Source organism: Peromyscus californicus, unplaced genomic scaffold (assembly GCF_007827085.1).
Source record: "Peromyscus californicus insignis strain IS unplaced genomic scaffold, ASM782708v3 Scaffold_15__1_contigs__length_86483966, whole genome shotgun sequence".
In the NCBI taxonomy this organism is placed as follows: domain Eukaryota; kingdom Metazoa; phylum Chordata; class Mammalia; order Rodentia; family Cricetidae; genus Peromyscus; species Peromyscus californicus.
In genome coordinates, this window is record NW_026294447.1 from 71,438,544 (window position 1) to 71,458,627 (window position 20,084).

At 46.1% G+C, this 20,084-nt stretch overlaps 1 protein-coding gene across 4 annotated transcripts in view; it reads left to right on the forward strand.

The window, feature by feature from the left end:
- The window catches only part of Heatr4 (HEAT repeat containing 4), a 34,417-nt gene that overhangs the window by 4,866 nt on the left and 9,467 nt on the right, over window positions 1–20,084 (forward strand). For 3 of the 4 annotated variants that reach the window (XM_052739337.1, XM_052739338.1, XM_052739339.1), the window contains exons 2-13: window positions 993–1,999; window positions 3,483–3,673; window positions 4,511–4,651; window positions 5,980–6,183; window positions 8,045–8,188; window positions 11,562–11,723; window positions 13,445–13,605; window positions 14,197–14,301; window positions 16,167–16,285; window positions 17,420–17,600; window positions 18,871–18,940; window positions 19,894–20,083. In XM_052739337.1, the coding sequence (XP_052595297.1) occupies window positions 1,116–1,999; window positions 3,483–3,673; window positions 4,511–4,651; window positions 5,980–6,183; window positions 8,045–8,188; window positions 11,562–11,723; window positions 13,445–13,605; window positions 14,197–14,301; window positions 16,167–16,285; window positions 17,420–17,600; window positions 18,871–18,940; window positions 19,894–20,083 (2,552 nt within the window). In that variant the 5' untranslated portion in view covers window positions 993–1,115. The remainder of the gene's footprint in view (window positions 1–992; window positions 2,000–3,482; window positions 3,674–4,510; window positions 4,652–5,979; window positions 6,184–8,044; window positions 8,189–11,561; window positions 11,724–13,444; window positions 13,606–14,196; window positions 14,302–16,166; window positions 16,286–17,419; window positions 17,601–18,870; window positions 18,941–19,893; window position 20,084) is intronic. The other variant, XM_052739340.1, reaches the window with a different exon arrangement.

The following is a 20,084-nucleotide window of genomic DNA, read 5'->3' on the forward strand; positions in this document are numbered from 1 at the left end:
TTTTCTAGTCCAACTATTTAAACATCAAATGCCCTTGTGGCCAGGTGGCCTTGTGGTTGTGAAGAAATGAAACACACTAATGTTTTCATAAAAATAAAATCCCAGAGGGATATGAAAATAATCCTATGTGACTTAATTTAAAGGGAGTTGTCAATTCTGTCCTGTAAGCAAACGGTCTAGATGAAATGACCCCGACAGAAAGAAACCTCACAGGGTCAAGTCTCATTCCTAGAAGATGGTGCCCTGGGGACAGAGAGCATGTGTTGCATGCTACAGAGCGAAGGGGGTCATCTGGCCTGCTGGCTCGTTGGGACAATTCAGGACCAAGAGGAGTTGGCGAGAGTGACGTGCCTGCCCCTGGCAGTGGCAGGACCTGCTGCTGAGTAATCTGGCTGGGGCTTGGCCCAAGGCCAGGGTGGCATAGTGCTCCTTGATTTATAACATCAAGTATGACAACGTAGTCAGGTCGAGAAAGAGTTTGCGGGCAGGCAGGAATTGAGCTGAACCTAGAAGAAGCAGGTCAAGTTATGTCAAGTACAGATGACATGCCTTTTCATGTAGAGGACGTGAGAGGAAGCTGCACTGTGGGGAGGGAGGCAGGAATGCCCAGAGAACAGCTGGGGGATCCAGCCGGCTTAAGCAGGACAAAGTTACCCCCACTCCCACCCCTTGCTCTCCGAAGCGTGGGGTCTAGCCTAGAACGCCTGAGCTCACTCGGCTACCCTACCCGTGCCTCCTAGTAGCTGGGACAACATCAGGTGTGTACCCAGCTCCTTACAAGCTGTTTAAACAGAGAAATGGAAATGTCTGAATTTAAAAAGAAAAAGAAAAAAGAAAAAATGGAACCGTGAGGTACTGTTGAAAAGCCATGATCGCTCATAAGGCCTAGAGGCCTGAGCTTTGTAGACAAATGTGAGAATTTGAAGCAAGAGTCTGATTAAGAAATATTTAGAACGTTGTACTCTTTTTCTTCTTGTTCTCTACATTCCCAGGACTTCCTTACTCTGCTGTGGGCTTCCAGTTTCTCCTAGTGTAGAGCACTTACTCGCTCTCTTGGGTGCCTGCAGGCCCTGCTTGTGAACCAGCAGTGCGGACAGGAGGACTGGACGCGAAACATGACCAGGCCCCAACAGAAAAAGGCTTCCTCCGTTCAGTGCCCTGAGTCACCACTCCCTCGGCTGAGATGGGGCATGATCTTCCTCTACTCAAAACCCACGGACAAGGTGGGGTGTACCTCCGTCTCCAGAGTGCCACCTCTCTTCCGCTTCAGCCCACGGTACTGTGAGCATCTCAAGAACCAGTATCTGAAAAAGGCGGCTGCCAACCTCGCCTTCTCTCAGGATGTGAGGTGGCAGCGGGGACTGCCCAGCATGCCTTTCTATCAGTACAGTTTTAAGCACATCTACGACACGGATGACATCATCCCGCCTCTGCAGGCCAGGAAGATCCACACCGAGAAACCTGGCTACGCCAGGGCTCTGCACGCCTCAGCCGGCTTGGCAGGAGGCACCACCCGTTTTGCGAAGACACAAAGCCCTGTGCGTTCTAAAAAGAAGCTGAAAATAAAAAGAAAGCCCGGAGGCCCGGACCAGAACCCATCTCCCCCACGCCCCCGCTATGTCCGCTTGAAGCCAGATCCACTGGACCTGTCGCCCTCCCCAGATGAGAATCTGGAGGAAAGGGAAACCTGGCTTCCCCCTGGTGAGAAGGAGGCCCGAGGCTGGGAAGCCATCGTGCTGGAGAAGCTGGACAAGCGGACAGCGCGATGGATCCAGAGCAAGCGCCCGCTGAGGCCCGGGCAGTCGCCCAACAAGTGGCAGAGCTTCCTGCGCCAGCAGTACGACTGGAGCCACATTCGCGATGAGCTCACTTCCGAGAGCGACCTGGATCTCCTCAAAAAGCTGGAGGCAGAAGAAATAGCGGACTTTGAGGGTGAAAATGTCGCCCCGACCCACAGAGAAGTAAAGAAGCCGGAGCTGCTGCTTCCCGTTTTCTACAGGTAGGCTGGTCTCAAGCGGGCCTGGCGCAGTCCATGGCTCCCTTTCAGGAACGCCCCGTAGGATCCTTATTTGATGTCATCGTGTTTTCCCTGGCGCTGACAATCACACCCATCCCTTGCCCGTGCTGGGCAAGTACACTACCCCTGGCTACACCCCAGCCCACACTCTATACTTCAGAACACACTTTCCCGTCAGCCTCTTGTTCACCATCACCACCTGCTTTCTGAGATCTCCTGGAAGTGAGGTCTCTAAGCCCCCATACTGCTGACATTCTGGGTTGGCCACTGTTCTACCATAAGCGGCTGCCCTGTGCTGTCTAGGATGTTAGCAGCATCTCTGGTCTTCACCCAGTAGAAACCAGGAACACTTCTCTGCTGTTACCAAGGATGTCTCGGTTGTTACACCTCTCAGTTACCACCAAGGATGTCCCAGATACTGCTAGATATCTCTGAAGGACAAGATCGCACCCCTTTCGGAATCACTGTCTTAAAGGGCTCTGTTCTTAGCTTCCAGTAACTGAGCTCTCAGGCTGATGATCCAGCTCACTTGAAATGTGTCCAGGTTGACAGAAGGGCAGAGGGCTCGTGACACTGAGTTTGGTCTGCCTCACTTTGAACAAGACTCACTGACACCAAACACAACCCGACTCAGGGCAGAGAACCAAACAATCCGAGAGGAGAAGATGAGCCGACATTTGTCAGATTGCTTCTTTTTCATTCCCAGCTAGAGTGGAGGTAGGGGCTGTTATAATCTCCCTGACATCCAAAAGGAAACAAAAGTAAGTGGAAGTATAGTCAGTCAGGCACTGGACAAAAATGAGTTGATTTTTTGTTGATGCTGGTATTTCAGATAGTCTGCGGAGTGATGGGAATATAGCATAAAAGAACAGATGTACCCACCTAGGGAGCAGACAGTAAATTCCCACAGATTCATCGAGGTAACAGAGATGGCAGATTCGCTTCCCCAAATCCATGCACCTTCTAAGGGAACCAGTGTTAAAATGGGCTCCAGACTGGGCATGATGGCACATGCCTGTGCTCCCAACACTTGGGAGGCAGAGAAACAGGAAGGTCACACGTTTGAGGTCAGCCTGGGTACATAGTAAATTCTAATCTAGCCTGAGCTACATAGCAGGGCCCTTTCTCAATTTCCCCACTGTACACACAAAAAAGAAAAGGAAAAAGAAAATGGAAAGTATTGATGAGGAAGCACAGCTGTCCCTTTCACCACAGTGTCTGCCTGTGACTACGGGGGGGGGGGGGGGAATGGCTTCATCCGTGGAGGGGAGCAGGGGGGCTGAAGACAGGCTCTTCCAGGGGTTCCATTTTCAAATGGCACCATAGAGAGAATGCTGATCATTAGGCCGTTATTCAGATGTTTCTTTGTACAGGAGTTTAAGGGGGCTACAGTGAGTCATGGACCTCATGGAAAGGGGGGGCATCTTCCACTCTCCCCACTTTTCCCTCTCTCAACACTGCTAAGGTTGCCTGGACACTCCCCAGAAGTACAGACAGTTGAAATCCTGCCTGGCAACAACATGACGGCCGAGGAGATCCAAGAAGAGAGAAGCAACTTCCGGGCTCCAACTCCGAACCCCTTCCGGCAGGTGAACCCCAGAGCGGGAGAGTTTGCTTACTCTACAGACAACACCTTCGAGCAGGAGATTTATTTTGGTAATGGTGCTGGGCTCCAGGGTGGGAGAATGAGCCATGGAAGTGAGGACATCCTGGGACAAGAATAGTGGGTGGAGATGAGGGTCTCGGGGTGCATCTCCCAGTGCTAGTGCAGGATCTGTGGCAGGGCCGCAAACATTTGCCTGCCTCTATCTCTCCATCTTACTAAGGAAGGTGGGCTTGTAATATGCACTAGAGCTGACTTTAGGAGCACCCTAGTCTCCTCTGTTCACCCTCTCCTCACTTTTAGATAGTCCCTCTACCCCCACTGACCTGCTATGTTTAAAACAAAAAAAAACAAACAGGCTTTGGAATCAGGCAGATTTGTTTAAACACAGGCTTGATTCCTTCTTAGTAATCTTTAGCCAGTTACAGAATTCCCTCGAGCCTAAATACGATACTTGTAAAGCAATGTTAACAACACACTTTCTGTGCAGTAGACAAGGAAGCATCCGCAGAGCTGCCCAGTGCTAAGCGGGGTCTCTGTGACTGCCTGTTACCGCCCTCCCTCCCACCTGGCTAGCCTTCCAATGCCCGGCCTTGCAGAACACGATCTGGTCTTACATGTTCCAAGCTGTCTCTTCTTCATCACCACTTCATCTGGCTCCTAAACCGCTACTGGCTGGGTCTTCATAACTAGCACTGCTAATTAGAAATTAGTTTCTGCTTTACCAATGGAAAACACTATCTTTGGCTCTCCGAGGTCTGTATAAGGCTCCCCTACACGAGACTACTGGCTGTGGCATTTCTAAGCAACAACCACCCTTTAACAATGTCCCAAGGGGTTAGATTAGGGGAAAAGGAGGGACTGGTCACTCATTGCATCTATCTTCATAGACGGAGTGAAGATTGTTCACCAGATTGGTGGGAAGAAAGACCAAATCGTCTTGGAAAACCTCAATCGGTACGACAAGCACCTCTCTAAGATCTTCCCTGAAACCCCAGAAAAGTGGAGTTTACAGCCTGTTCCTGAAGCACGTAAGGAACATGATCAGAAAACTAGCAATGAGGGACTATGGAAGTGAGGACCCCACCAGCACTGAGGGCACTCCCTTCCTAACAACTAAAAATGATCTCGTAACTACGGACTGTTGTTGTAAACTGACTGCAAGATGGTGGAACTTGCGTCCAGTTGGAATCTGCTATAACTGAGGTGTAAATACATGGTTTAGGGTAATTACCAGTAAGACAGGTGTACTCTCAGTGCTTCCACAGGAAGCCCCTCAGACTCCTCACCCACCTTGGTGTCCCTGGGCTGGCTCCACCTGCCCACTCCACACTCAACTCATCCTTGCCTCAGGCCCGAGGGTCTTTGATTTTTTTTTCCCATTTTTCTTGGTATGTCTGTGTGTGTGGTGGTGTGTGTACATGTATGTGTCGGTAACCAAGAGTAGGCATGTGTGTGGAAGCCTGACGCTAATGTTAGGAGTCTTCCTCAATTCCTATGCCTCTTATCCATTGAGCCAGGGGCTCTCAGTTGACCCCAGATATCACCAATACCGTTAGTCTGGCTAGCCTGGTTGTTTTTGGGAGCTCTCCTGTCTCAGATTTTCAAGTGCTGGGATTCCAGGCAGGCTGCCATACTTGCCCCCCTTTTAGTTGGGTGCTGGAGATTCAAACCCTGCTCCTCATATTTGCATAGCAAGGACTTTACCCATTGAGCCATTTCCCTAGCTCTTCTGGTTTTTTAAGAATAACATTCTTCATCTGGTAAGACAAAGGTGACCAAGAAATGAACTTTTAAAACAAAATGTACCCACCTTCTAAGAGACCGTCTCTCTAGTTCCTATGATTCTTTGTACTACTATTCAGATGGGCTTTGGGGCCAAGCATGTAGCTAGGTGTATTAGTCACTGTTCTATGTTATGAAGAGACACCATGACCAAGGCTACTCTTATGAAAGAAAGCATTTAACTGGGGGCTTGTATACAATTTCAGAGGCTTAGTTCATTACCATCATGGCAGGGAGCCTGGCCTCATGCATGGTGCTAGTGCAGTAGCTAAGGGTTACATCCTGGTCTGCAGGCTGAAAAGGGATGCACTGGTTTGGGCTTTTGAAACCTCAAAGCCCACACCCAGTGACAGACTTCCAACAAGGCCACACCTACTCTAACAAGGTCACACCTCCTGATCCTTCTAACCCTTTCAAACAGTGTCACTCCCTGGTGACTAAGCATTCAAATACATGTGCCTATGGGAGACCTTCTTATTCAAACCCCCACACTGTGTATAGCACGTGCAAGCATGTCCAAGTCACCAGTTCCATAGTCAGGCAGTCAGGTGAGACCTGCCTCTTCACTGCACAGCATATAAGCTCAAGAAAGGAACCCAGCGTTGGCTTGCTTTGCCCACCCCGGTCAAGAGCCTTCTGCTGCAGGTGGGCGAGAAGGACGAGTCTGCCAAGGCCAGGAGAGTGAAGAAGCCGGCCCAACCCCTGAAGGAGGATGTGACTTGGGAGTTGGCAGTGCTGCGGAAGATGCTGCAGGAGTGGAAGACTGCCTGGGCGCTCAGTAAGTGAAGGAAGGGCCCGAAACAGTAGATATTTGTGAGCACGCGTTCCCTAGTCTTGAAAAGTACCACCCATCCCCCCGTCTTGTAAAATGTAAAAGGCTGGTTGCCTCATTAAGGGGTCTGGAGAAGAACCTTTCAATTGCCAGGCACATGTGGGTGGCACATGACTTTAATCCCATCACTTAGGAGGCAGAGGCAGGCTGATCTCTGTGAGTTCAAGGCCAGCCTGGTCTACAGAGCGAGTTCCAGGACAAAGCTACACAGAGACACCCTGTCTTGAAAAACAAACAAGCAAACAAAAAAAAGCCTTTCAATCAGCAGGTGTTAAGTGAGCATTATTTACATCTACACTGGACTCCTTATGCATGGGCAGGTATGTATGGGAACTTGAGTAACGCATGGGAACTTGAGTAACGCATGGGAACTCACTGTGTTGCAGGCTTTCTGATCAGAGGAACGGGACACCGTTCATTGTGTGCTAGCACTGTCTGTGGGACTTCCCTCAAATGCAGAGCCACAGACATTCTGGAACAGAGCTTTCTAGACATTCTTTTGGCTTGTTTGTCTCCCATATAGAGTGACTTACCTTCTGAATGGATGGCTACTTTAGATAACTCCACAGTGAAACTAAAAAAAAAAGCTGAGGTAGAAAGGGCGGGGAAGGACGGGAAGGATGAGGAACAGCTGACTGCAGGAGAGATGTGGTGGCGCTGTACTACACTCGGGAGCACTGACCAGCCCACATGGCTGTTTCCTATTTCTCTTCTCTTTGGCTCTTGGGGGCCCCTACCACAGCCACACTGAGAAAACGTCACAGGCAGAGACCCTGTCTTACCCATGTCTGGAACATGCTGGATAAATGATTCATGACAGGAAAGACAAAAGATACTGCCCCAGCATGAGATATGCAGCTGTCAAAAGACACTGCCATTGAGTAGAACTCGGTTGTGCAAAAGAGATTCTCATGAGTCTACCTTCCTTCAAAGAACTTTAAGTAGAAGGCTGAATGCCTCCACCAGCTGAGAACCTCACTCCTTGCTCTGTTTTTGTTGTTTTGTTTTTGCGATGGGAGACTTACTGTGTTGCCTAGACTGGTCTTGAACTCATCATGGATTCATGAAGTGGTCTTTGAGACCGCCAGCCCCCAAATAATGACATACAGAACTTTTATTAATTACGAAAGCTTGGCCTTTAGCTTAGGCTTGTTCCCAACTAGCTCTTATAACTTAAATTAACCTGCTTTTATTAATCTACATTCTGCCACATGGCTCTTTACCTCTCCTCCATTCTGTATGTCTGATTCCCTCCATGTCCCACTGGTGAAATTCCCTCTCTTCTTCCCAGAGTTCCTCTCTCTCCCTGGAAGTCCCAGCTATTCTCTGCTGCCTAGCTATTGGCCATTCAGCTCTTTACTAAACCAATCAGAAGGCACCTTAAGCAGAGACACATCTTTACAGTGTACAAAAAGATTATCCCACAACAGATTCATGACCCTCCTGTTTTAGCCTAAGTAACCGTGTGCCACCATAACCAGCCAACCACTATATTTTATTCAACATTTATTTTCCATGGAGAGTTATTTAAGCAAAAGCAATAGCATATGAGATTGGGGGAAACTACCTGAGAAATGTATGACTCATCACAGAAATAATTTGTCAAAGAAGCCTTTCTCTGAATTCTTTATTATGCGCTAATGTGTTCCTTGCATTGTCCTAAGGAAAGAGACTTCTTGTCTGCCCATTTATTGTACGATATCTAACCCTCCCCATTTATTGCACAATATCTAACCCTGCCCATTTATTGCATAATATCTAGCCCTAAATAGGTGGTTCTCTCTTCATTTTTCTTCCTATGGCATAGTTATTGAATGGCATCATGAGACAGTGGAAAACCTATTGCGGGGCATAGTCAACATGTATGATGACATAAGGATCCAGGCCATCGTCACATGTGCTACCGCTGCTTTGGAAAGGCCTCGGATTGCCACCAACCAGGAGGACCCAGGTGAGAGCTAGGACTCAGCTATTTGGAAACATCTGAATTGAGAGAGGCCTTAGAGATTACTTGAGCTCATTTCCAGATGTAGAAATCAAGGCCTAGAGTCTGCCTGGACAGCCAAGCTCATCTCAAGAGATGAGACTGAAGCCCTGGATTCCAGTTCAGTGCCCTAGCACTAAGCTCTGGCATGTTGAGCATGTCCTCTACCCCAAAGGCTTTTTGTATTACACTCACCACATTTGTTTGCCCAGTGACTTGCAATGAAGTCCACATTTTCACACCTTGAAATCTCTTTTATAATAGCAAAAGTCCTAACAGCTGGGGGCTGACGAGATTGCTCAGTGGTTATGGCCACTAGCTGTTCTTACCCAGGTTCTGTTCCCATCACCCACATGGTGGCTCATAACCATCTATACTCCTGTTCTAGGGGATCTGATATCCTGTTCTGGCCTCTGCTGGTACCAGGTACACATATGCTACATTCATACATTCAGACAAAATACTCATACAGAGAAAATAAAAATCTTGAAATATAAGGACTGAAGGTATAACTCAGTGGTGGAGTGTTGGCCTGGAATGAACGAAGTCCTAGGTTTGAGCCTCAGCAAAGACAGGTGGGAAGGGAAAAGGGTGAAAAAATTACATAAGTGAATTGGACAGCTTTCATATATTAAAAATGAGTCAGGAATTTTCCCATTTTTGCAGATGGTTTGTAATCTTTTAAAGAAAATAATGTCAACATAATTTCTCTTTACTAGCAGTAACAGGTAAGAAGACTTGCCCTCTACTAGAGTCAAACTATAACCTCCCAATAATGAAATGTTAGATGGAACCCCCCGCCCACTCCTCTGTACTGCATGTGCCTTCTTAGAATCATTTACCTGAAACCTATGCCAGCTTGCTCCTCCTCTGGGCTGGAGACATCCCAGGCTCACTCCATCCTCATACTTCTAGTTGGGTAGTCACTGCCTGCTTACACTTCTGCTATTCCTGCAGATAAGGTCAGGGACTGGCCTTATCTCTTCCAACTTGTCGGGTTTTTAAAGGTTCATCCACTTATTTCCTATTTATTGACTTCTAGACATGGGCGTTCCCCCAGATATTGCTAGGATCTGGTGGTGCTGGGACACAAGCCTTTACGCATGAACTCGCACTCTGCCAACTGAGCTACAGCCCCAGCCTCCTCCAGGTTCTCCGTGTTCGGTGCTCCCTCTGCTGGAACACTGTGTCCTCACCTGATCAACCCATCGACCGCCAGCAGACAACACTTCCTCTGAGAAACCTGCCCTCAGGGCTTCAGCCTCACTCAGTGCCCTCCCAGATGCTTCTACACATGCTTTTGTTATTGTTATTTTGTCTTATTTCTTTGAGCAACAGATAGTATTGCATAGTCTGTAGCACTTGACAGATATGTTCTGAGAGATGTGTCATACAATTTCATCATTGTGCAGACATAATGGGAAATACTTATATGAAAAGAACTCCACTGTTACGAGAAGACACATCTTATAGGACCACTGTGGTGTATGTGATCCATCACTGACTGAAACATCATTGTATGGTACATGACTGTCCATACAAGGACACCTTTGTCCTCTGAATTGTAATCCCTTTAACAGGTCCTACACATCTAGATTTCGATCTTCTTACCCAAAGAAAATAGCCGTATTATTTTTTTAAATACTCAATAGACTTCTACTTGCTCACAGTGCAAACAGTTCCATCTACATCCCTTGATTGACTATCCCTTATTTGAAATGCTTAGGACCAGAAAAAAACTTGGGTTATTTCCAGATTTGGGAATATTTGAATATACATGAATTATCTTGGACATGAGATGAGTCTAAACGTGAAAGTTACTTGCATTCCATATTACTTTATATATGTAGCCTAAAGGTAGTTTCATACAACACTTACACTGTGTCCACACTTTTACTGAACCTGCCACATGAGGATAGGTGTGGATATCCCACTTGTGGTGTCCTGTCTGTATTTTGGAGCATTTGGAGTATTTCAGATTTTGGATTTGGAGATCAAGAGTCTTAACTAACGTGTACTAAACAGATGGCATATGGGCCTACAACCTAAGTGAAACAACAACAACAAAACCAGATGGACTGAGTATGGAAGTATATGCTTATACTTGGGAAGTATAAGCAGAAAGATCAGGAGTTCCAGGTTAGCCTGGGCTATAAGAGACCCTCAAAAACAAAACAAACTCATAGTACAAAATCTGAGTCATGGCTCTGGAGTTTCTTGGGATGATACTTGCAGGCAGAGGTAACAATCCTTTTCTCCTTCTGCTTAAGAATTTAAACTTAGTGTCCATCTTCTCTCCTAAGTTTCTGTTTTGTTTTCATTGATAGTGCTGGAGACCGAGTTCAGCACCTTGTGCCTTCAAAGCAGGTGCTCTACAACTGAGTTAAAATGTTTTCCTATGTTTATAGGCAAAAATTCTTGTGACAATAAGCCCCAGGTGATAAATCACATCAGAGCTGGAAAAACCTATCAATGAAAGATAAGATACCTGACCACCAGTCTACTTTGGGGCTCCCCGGATGCCTTACTGCACACATGCCCTCGATGCCCCTTAGAAGGTACCGAGGAAGCTGCTAGAGATACCACACTCATGAAATGTAAATTCACCCAGAGTGGATGCTACAGAATGCTTCATGAACCCCAGACAGAGCTTGGAGAGATGGCTCAGTGGTTAAGGGCACTGGCTGTTTTTCCATAGGACCTGGGTTTGATTCGCAGCACCCACATGGCAGCTCACAACCACCTATAGCTCCAGTCCCAGAGGATCCAAAGCCCTTTCTGGCCTCTGCAGGCACTGCATACACACAGTATACAGACATACATGCAGGCAAAACACCTAAGATAAAAATAAAAGGTTAAGAAAGACGTTTGAACAAACTAAAAAAAGAACCCCAGAGAGAAGGAATGCCTGACATCGCCCCCCTGACAAGCTTGTGATTCTCCTATGCTCCTGAAGCACAGTGCTGATAGCAAGTATCAATGTTTGCAGTTAGGTCTAAAAGGCCCATTGGATTCTGCAGTGATACCTACTTGTCCACAACTCAACCAGAGTTGAAATACTGAATTATACAATAAGTAAATGGGCTGGGTTTGTTACTATGATGAATGGTGGAGGTTACTATAACTAGCCGGATGTAGCTTTGACTTCAGTACAAGAGACCAGATGATAAGGGATTGGAAACTGGTACATCAGCACCTGAATCCTTTGGACATAAAATCCAGCCCATGGTAGAGTAGCAACTGAACTGTGATTTAGTAAGCCATAGATGCAGCAGGGTGGACCTTAGTAAGGATGCTGTCGGAGAGAAAAGCAAAGGACTGGTACCCTCTTTTATTGCAGAACCAATTACTCCGGATTTGCCAGAGGTCCTACTGCCGGCTCTAGAGGCTGTTCTGTCTGACAAGAATCCCAATGTGAGGATGGCAGCAGCAATATGTCAGTACGCCATACAGTCACACAATCCCATTGCCCGGGACATCATGCAGACTGCCCTTGTGAAGGGTGAGTAACTCCTTGCTACTTTGGACCTGGGATGTGGAATACAGGTTACCTCACTATCGGCTTTTCCAGTCTTTTCCTTTTCCAATAATACTGGGATGTCTGCTCCCTTTGGGTTTGAGTTTCTGTTAAGCACATGGGGACATTTGTTCTTTTAAGTAGTTTTATAAAACAAGTGCCATGAACTAGTACCTGGACTAAGCCTTCACAGATTCATTCCATACACCATGTCCTAAAATGGATGAAACTGGAGATATTACCTTACCTAAAATAAGCTACATACTAAGACAATCACCCAGTTTCCTCCATATGGAAATATAGAAGAGTGATTACTATAGGTTAGGGGTGGGGAGCAGAAAGTGGGTAAAGGCAGGTGGGTTTGATCAATGCTTTGCTGTATGCATGCACTGAAACAGCACCCCATTAATAATACAGTAAATAAGCCGGGCGGTGGTGGCGCACGCCTTTAATCCCAGCACTTGGGAGGCAGAGCCAGGCGGATCTCTGTGAGTTCGAGGCCAGCCTGGTCTCCAAAGCGAGTTCCAGGAAAGGCGCAAAGCTACACAGAGAAACCCTGTCTCGAAAAACCAAAAAAAAAAAAAAAAAAAAATACAGTAAATACATGCTAGCCAATAATTTTAGCGCTAGACTTCTAGCTCAATGGTAGTATGATTGGCCAGCACATTAAGACCCAGAATTCCCCCCTCCCCCAAAAAAAGGCCAGGCGGTGGTGGCACATGCCTTTAATCCCAGCACTCAGGAGGCAGAGGCAGGTGGATCTCTGTGAGTTCGAAGTCAGCCTGGACTACAGAGTGAGTTCCAGGAAAGGCGCAAAGCTACACAGAGAAACCCTGTCTCGAAAAAACAAAACAAAACAAAACAAAAAAAGACCCAGAATTTGATCCCTGGTACCAAAAAGTAAATACAACAAACAATGGCCTCTTATATAACATTTTATTATTGAAAAGATAACAATAGCTAAGTCCATTTTGAAAGTTTTTTTTTTAAATCACCTCCTGAACACATCATGCTTCCAATTTCTGCACAGTAACACCTAGGCATTATCATGCTGGTGTTAACAAAGCTGTCAGGTGAGAGGCCACTGACCTATCTTGAGATGAGCTGTTCCTTGCCTTAGCATGGGAAAACTGGTTGACTAGTCTGGCCTTGTGTATATGAACAATCCACTGCTTAATTCATCTGTTTTAGGAAGGGACTTCCTCCCAGATCCCTCTGGCCTTCCCAGTCTCCATGGAAAGAAACAGCTTCATTTCTTAGCTATATCAGAAGAGCTTGTAATGTTTCAGTCAAGCCTCGGGGCACACACCTTTAATTCTAGCACTTGAAAGGTAGTGGCAGGGGGATCAGAAGTCAAGGTCAGGACTGGGGCTATAGCTTGGTGGTATAGGGCTTTGCCCCATGTGCCCTGGATTCTATCCCTAGTACTGCCATCCCCCAAAAAGTTCACGGTCACCTCTGCTACACGAAGGGTTTAAGGCTAGCCTGGGCTAAATGAAATCCTGTCTTCAAACAATGTTTTTCAGGTTTTTTGTTTTTATTTAAAATCTTAACATGTGGTTGAAGTATGGAGGTGGATTTGCAGACTCGATGGGACACTGGAGTGAGATGTCAGGCAGGTAACAGTCGTAGGTACCAACTCAAACGTGGTTCTCTCTGGGAGAAAACATCATTCTGAACTCATTTTTTTCAACCCACCGGGACAGGTAATAGTGTGGACAGCTGGGCTGCAGCTCAGTGCTTGGCTATGGAAGGCATTGCCACCTACCCAGTGATCAAGAGGATCCTCTACCAGCTCTTTAACAAGAAGAATGAGGCCACTGAGGAGCAGGCCTGTAGTCTCCTGAGCCATCTCAGTGGAAAGACGGTATGTGTCCACTTCAGAGAGAAGGAAATAAGGTTTGGGGAGAAAATGCCTAGAGTTGGTGCACATAATCAATCAAGAATGCAGGCGGCTGAGAATGCTAAGCACAGGCCAAGTACACCAAGTCCGTGTAAAACTGAATATGGAGAAGTATCCAGGGGGATGTGAGAAGCTAGCTGAGAAGTTTCTAACAGCATCCAGGTTGAGTCATGATGTGCAGGCGCTGCTTCTCAAAGAAGCTATCACTAAGACCCCCACAACTCTGTTTCTCTTGGATAGAAACTTGAGACTCCACACAGACTGAGGCAGATAAACCACCCCAGGGACTGGAAACTGTCAGAAGGAAGGCCCTCACTTTCTGCTCAGGTTATTAGACCTGTGTTTTCTTTTATGGTTTATAACTCAAGTCAGATTTCTTAGGTAGAAGAGTGCCCCCGTCTCTTAGAAACTCACTCTGTCCCTTAATGGGAACAAGTATTTTGTGATCTTGGGGCATTTACTATGCTGCATGCCATGTTAGGACAGAATTTCTTCAAGATTCTGGTGTATCTAAGAGTGAGCAAGACTATCCATGCAAGTCTTCCTCTTCTTCAGACCCTGATCCACACTATGCTTGCTGTGGAGCTGAACAGCAGGCAATGGAAGGACCGCATTGTGGCCTGCCGTGCTTTCTCTCGGATCAGTGGAAAAATCTGCATTGTAAGTCTCCGTCTGTGAGTTCAGAAAGCCTGGCATGCTGGCCTGGAGTCTTCCTGCTTTTTGCTTCTCTCGAGTATCTCATTGCTGCCTCTTATTCAGAACTTGGAGTGTCTCTATGTACTTCTCTCACTTTGAGCCAGTGCTTCTTGGTGGGGTAGTAATCCACAAACTGTGATGCAGCCCCTGCCAAATACACAAACAACCCGAGGGCGGGCAGGCGGGCTTATGAACATGATAGTGATCTGACACTATTTCGGCACCAGAAGACACTATCAAAGTATCAGTCAACGATGCAGACCTCCCCACCCTCTGCTGAATACTGGTCCTTGATTTGAGCAGGAGACTGAACAGACCCAACAATCCAACTGAACCAGTGCCTGTGTTGACTCCCTCAATATTCAACACACACTTACAAAAGCACAGTCCCCGGTTTCCATAACAATGGCATTGCAATTGAAGCATCAAAACTAACAATGCAAATGAACTGATGTGGACCCCTCTGGTGGCCAGCGAGACTGTCTCCCTGGATCGAAGGACATGCCAAAGACCTGCATGGAGTACCAGGGGACTCCAGGCTTTTGAACTCAAGAGTAGTGCAAACAAAGCACTTCTCATTTTATTATTAAAGCAAGCAAAAGATGAGGTGATGTTTAGTTAGCTTCAGCAAATACAAGTGCCATGAGGGAGCACACCTGGTGTTAAGTCTTATCATCTTTGGCCATGTGAAAAGAGCCAATGTTCTTCCCAGGCCTTTGCTTTTCCCCCAGAGTCCATGTGGACATGCCAGGGCATTCCCTTCATGCCCTTGCTTTCAAGTGCATCCACTTAGAGTTTATACAATTCCTTCTAGAAGGCTACCTGTGGGAAGAACATTCTGCACTCTGCCCCATGCACAGTTCACAGCCAGTTCATAGCTTTTTTACACAGGCTTCAACTTAAGACCAGAGTGAATATAAGGTGCTCTCTTGAGACTTTCAGGAGACTGGCATGTACTGAATGTAAGTGGTTGAACAACCTGAAGGTGTGGAACTTGGCTACAATTGAAGAAGTTCTGAGCAAGTGAAACCTGAACCTCTTTTTACTATTACACTCCAGTGAGCTATCCGAGTGCTTAGTCCTAGTGCTGCCCCATCTTTTTATCACACTGGGTACAGTCAGGACAGCCCATAACACAGCTATTCCTGCTTACAAGTGGGTGCCTTCCATTCTTAGCCCTCACATTTTGTTAAAGAAAACACACCATCTGGTCATTCGGCACAATAACCTGAAGAGGTCTGAGAACACATGTTATCATTTCCTGCTGCTAAAACACTAGATGTGAACAAGTTAAAGATGATGAGAACTTCATGATAAACTGCAGGAATTTAAAAGGGTACTGTGCCTGAGTTATTTGACTCATTCAGTAAGCAAACAGGTGTTTCGGCTGGGAAACTAGTTTACACATAGTTACACACACCATCATCACCACAACTGCAGTAATGTTTTCCTTTCCAACAAGAGAAAAGTATCCTGATAGGGTGACCAACTATCCTGGTTTGTACATACATGGACTTTCAGTACTAAACACACAGTCTCATGCAATCTGGAATGATGAGGTACTCAATACTTTCAAATTTCAAGTCTCTCACACTCACTATGTTGGTGCCAACATGATGCAGGAAGAGACGAGTTTGGGGAACAGTCCTGGGTTCTGCGACCAGGCATAAGCCCTTACCAGATTATCCTTGGGCAAGCTAATCAAAGCCTCCATTGTGTCATCTGTATATAGAAATACCATCTGCCCAACCGGATTGAGAGATTAAAGGATAGAAAAAAGCCGGTATCAAGTACAAAATTAATTAGCCAATTATCATACCTATTGATAGGATATGAAACATAAATTAATCCATCTGATGTGGAATGACTGGAACAAGGAAGTAAGGCAAGCAGCTGCCAAAGCTCTGGGGCAAATGAACCTTGGGAAAGAGGTACATGACATGATCAGGTAAGACCCAGTCACCATGAGCTCAGAAGCTCTTCCTTTCTTAAGAGTGCCTGGGTGGGGTTGGGGATTTAGCTCAGTGGTAGAGCGCCTGCCTAGCAAGTGCAAGGCCCTGGGTTCGGTCCTCAGCTCTGAGAGAAAAAAAAAAAAAAAGACAAAGAAAAAAGTGCCTGGGTGATCTGGATCCAGCCAGTGGTGAGCTCCCTGTGTGATCAGCATTGTACTAGATCCCACTACAGAAAGTTCAGTCCCTACAGGAACTACCACCATGGCTAGCCAAGAAACACTGGATGTCCACTAAGTATGAGGCAATCTTTTAGAACACAAACACAATATACAAATACCTAATTTTAAAAAAACAAAAAACAAAAAAAACCGCCGGGCGGTGGTGGCACACACCTTTAATCCCAGCACTCAGGAGGCAGAGGCAGGCGGATCTCTGTGAGTTCGAGGACAGCCTGGTCTTCAAAGCGAGTTCCAGGAAAGGCGCAAAGCTACACAGAAAAACCCTGTCTCAAAAAAAACAAAACCACAACCAAAACAAACAAACAAACAAAACATACTAAACTAGAACAATGATAAATATACCATAATTGCTATAGAAAAATGGGAAGCCAAGTGGTGGTGGTGGCAGCAGGCACGCCCTTAATCCCAGCACTCGGGAGGCAGAGCCAGGCAGATCTCTGTGAGTTGAAGGCCAGCCTGGGCTACAGAGTTGAGCTCCAAGACAGGCACCAAAACTACACAGAGAAACCCTGTCTCGAAAAACCCCCCAAAAAAAGAAAAGAAAAGAAAAATGGGATACTCAGTGTGGGCTAGAGTAGAAAGGCCAAGTTCATGGAGATGCAGTCATTCCAGATTGAGAAACTGCCAAATGAACACTGTGTTTGTAAGAGGAGATGCAGCTTGACACTTTCAAGACACCTAAATGTCTACCGTATGCTCGGTAATAGGAGTTCACGAAAATAAGACACCGAGGTCTGAACCCAGTGACATTTTAATGATTATAAGCTGACTAGGAAAAAGTATGTCTATATAACTGGGCCCACAAAGCTAGAATTCTCTGCTAAGGGCATGGGGGAAGGGAACAAGGTACAGAAAAGTTTAAGGGAAACAAAAGCCACTTGTATCTTACAGGATTAAATTGAGTCAAGGAAATTTCCAGGATCGGATTGAGGCCCTCTCCCTGATCCGTGTGCTCAAGGTCATGACAGCCAAGCTTCTCCCAAGCTTCCTGAACTGCTTCTCTGATGAGTTCATAACAATTCGACAGGCAGCTTGTTTGGCAGCAGGTGCCCTGCAGATCCGTGACAAGATGGTAAGTCAAGGCATGTTGTCATCTTATCTGATGGACCCGAAGAGAGCGTCACTATCTCTGCTGTGCACGGTACACCCATAATTCTGTGGGAACGTGGGATGAGCAGTCTGGCAGGAATGTGAAAGGAGACACAGGCCACATCAATCAGTAAGCGGCATTTAGCCTAACAAGCCCAAACTTCAAGCCAGAGCATGCCACCCTCTCAACTCTGTTCTCATCTCAGTTAACTAGCTTCCTAATACCTGGTCGCTGAGAGGCTTAAGGGTTAATGCAAATGAGTAGAGTTTATACACTCGTTATTAGGGGAAAACTGGGCAGAGGTATTCAAAAGACGTCCAAGTGGAGCACGGTGTGATCCTTGCATTTAGAAGATAAAGCAGAAGGTTCCAGAATTTGAGGTGAGGGGCTGGAGAACTAGCTTAGCAGTTAAGAACACTGACTGTTCTTCCAGAGGACTGGCTCCAATGCCACCTTCTGGCCTCTGAGGGCACTTACTATGTGGTGCATAGACAGACACATGCAGGCAAAACAACCAAACACATTAGAAAGCATCAGAGTCAACCTAAGCTACACAGTAATAGTCTCAAAAATGAGTGTGTGGGGGGAGGGGGTCTGGGACTAGTGGTGTAGTTCAGTGGTAGAGCATGTAGTTAGTGTATCTATGGCTATAGATCTGTGTGCTGAGAAAAATACACAAAGAGTAGACAATTCGGCTACTTACACTTGAGGCTGTAGCCCATTTGTCACTAGCATTGACAGAAGGCTACTTTTCTAGTTAAAGCATCCCTAGAAATAAGTGGGGACCCTGTTTCTGGTCCATTCTTTTTTTTTTTTTTTTTTTTTAAGATTTATTTCTTCGGGGCTGGAGAGATGGCTCACTGGTTAAGAGCACTGGCTGTTCCTCCAGAGGACCTGGGTTCAATTCCCAGCACCCACATGGCAGTTCACAACTGTCTGTAACTCCACATAAACATACATGTGGGCAAAATACCAATCAACACACATAAAATAAAAATAAATACATTATTTAAAAAAAAAAAAAAAAAAAAAAAAAAGATTTATTTCTTATGTATATAGTATGCCTATGTGTCAGAAGAGGGCACCAGATTTCATTATTGATGGTTGTGAGCCACCATGTGGTTGCTGGGAATTGAACTCAGGACCTCTGGAAGAGCAGTCAGTGCTCTTAACCTCTGAGCCATCTCTCCAGCCCCTTCTGGTCCATTCTTACTCTGGTTCTTCCCACTCAACATTTCCTTGTCTATTACAGGTGCTTGAATGCCTCCTGAATCTGATGAACAGAGATCCCTACTGGAAAATCAAGGCTTTTGCCATTCGAGGTATTTCAGAAATGACAGCTCCAAGCCCTAGACCTGAAATACTCTCTTCATGCTAATAAATACCTAGAAACTTTAGTGAGACAGCTAGAGTATAGTGGAAGGGACTGTCTTAGCTTCTCAGAAGTCTGGGCTGAGAAAGAAAGAGATTTTCTTTCAAATGTTTAGTTAAGGATCCTAAGTCAAGGTCTATTTAAACTTGTTAAGCAAAGAACAGACTACACAGTCCCCACCAACAAAATTAAGGATAAGTGTCTAGTAGATATTCATTGTTGTATACTTCTTGCTTTCCCAGGAGATTTCAACTATAGCATTTAGTAAGAGTCAAACCAGGTTCAAGACAGAGCTTCAAACTTGCTCTTTCCAGGTTTTTTCCTAGAACTTCTGCACTGCTTCTCGTTTTGAAATGGTCTTTGGTACAGCCCTAGCAGGACCAGACCTAGGTAATCCTGAGAACTAATTGTTCTCGCCCCCTCACCCATCAGTCTACCTTAACTACACTGCTCTTCCATGTTAAATCTGCCCCCTATCTATTCCTGAATAGGCAAGCTAGTCTATGTTTATATTCCATTAGGCAAGATCAACCACTTCTCTTAGGAGTCCTTTAGAAGAACTATCTCAATGCAGTCAGGCAGGTGGTACACACCTGTAATCACAGCCCTCAAGAGGCAAAGGCAGGAGGATCACTGCAAATGTGAGGCCAGCCAGAGCTACACAGCAAGACCCTGCCCCAAAGCTAGGCATCAAACTTCACACATGCTGAGCAAAGCTTTGTTAGCTCTCTCAACTTCCTTTCTAAATTTCACTACCTAGAAATACTTTTCATTTTACTCCTAATGATTAAGTGCCATCCCCAAGATACTGTCTGCAATACTCAAATTCCTTCTGGATGCTAGGATATAGTCAACTTAAGTCTTCAGTGACAGTGGAACAGACTTTTCCTCTCACCTCTACAGCTTTGGGACAGATTGGGCAAGTGAGTCCCCAGCTGACAGATCTTCTGCTCTGGGCTATCCACTATGAAGAAGCACCAGGTGTGCGGCTGGAAGCTTGCCGGAGCATCCTAGCCCTCAAACTTCAAGGAAACCAGGTCCGGGACACCTTTCTAGATGTGCTGCTCCTGGAGGACCACGAGGCTGTCCTTAAG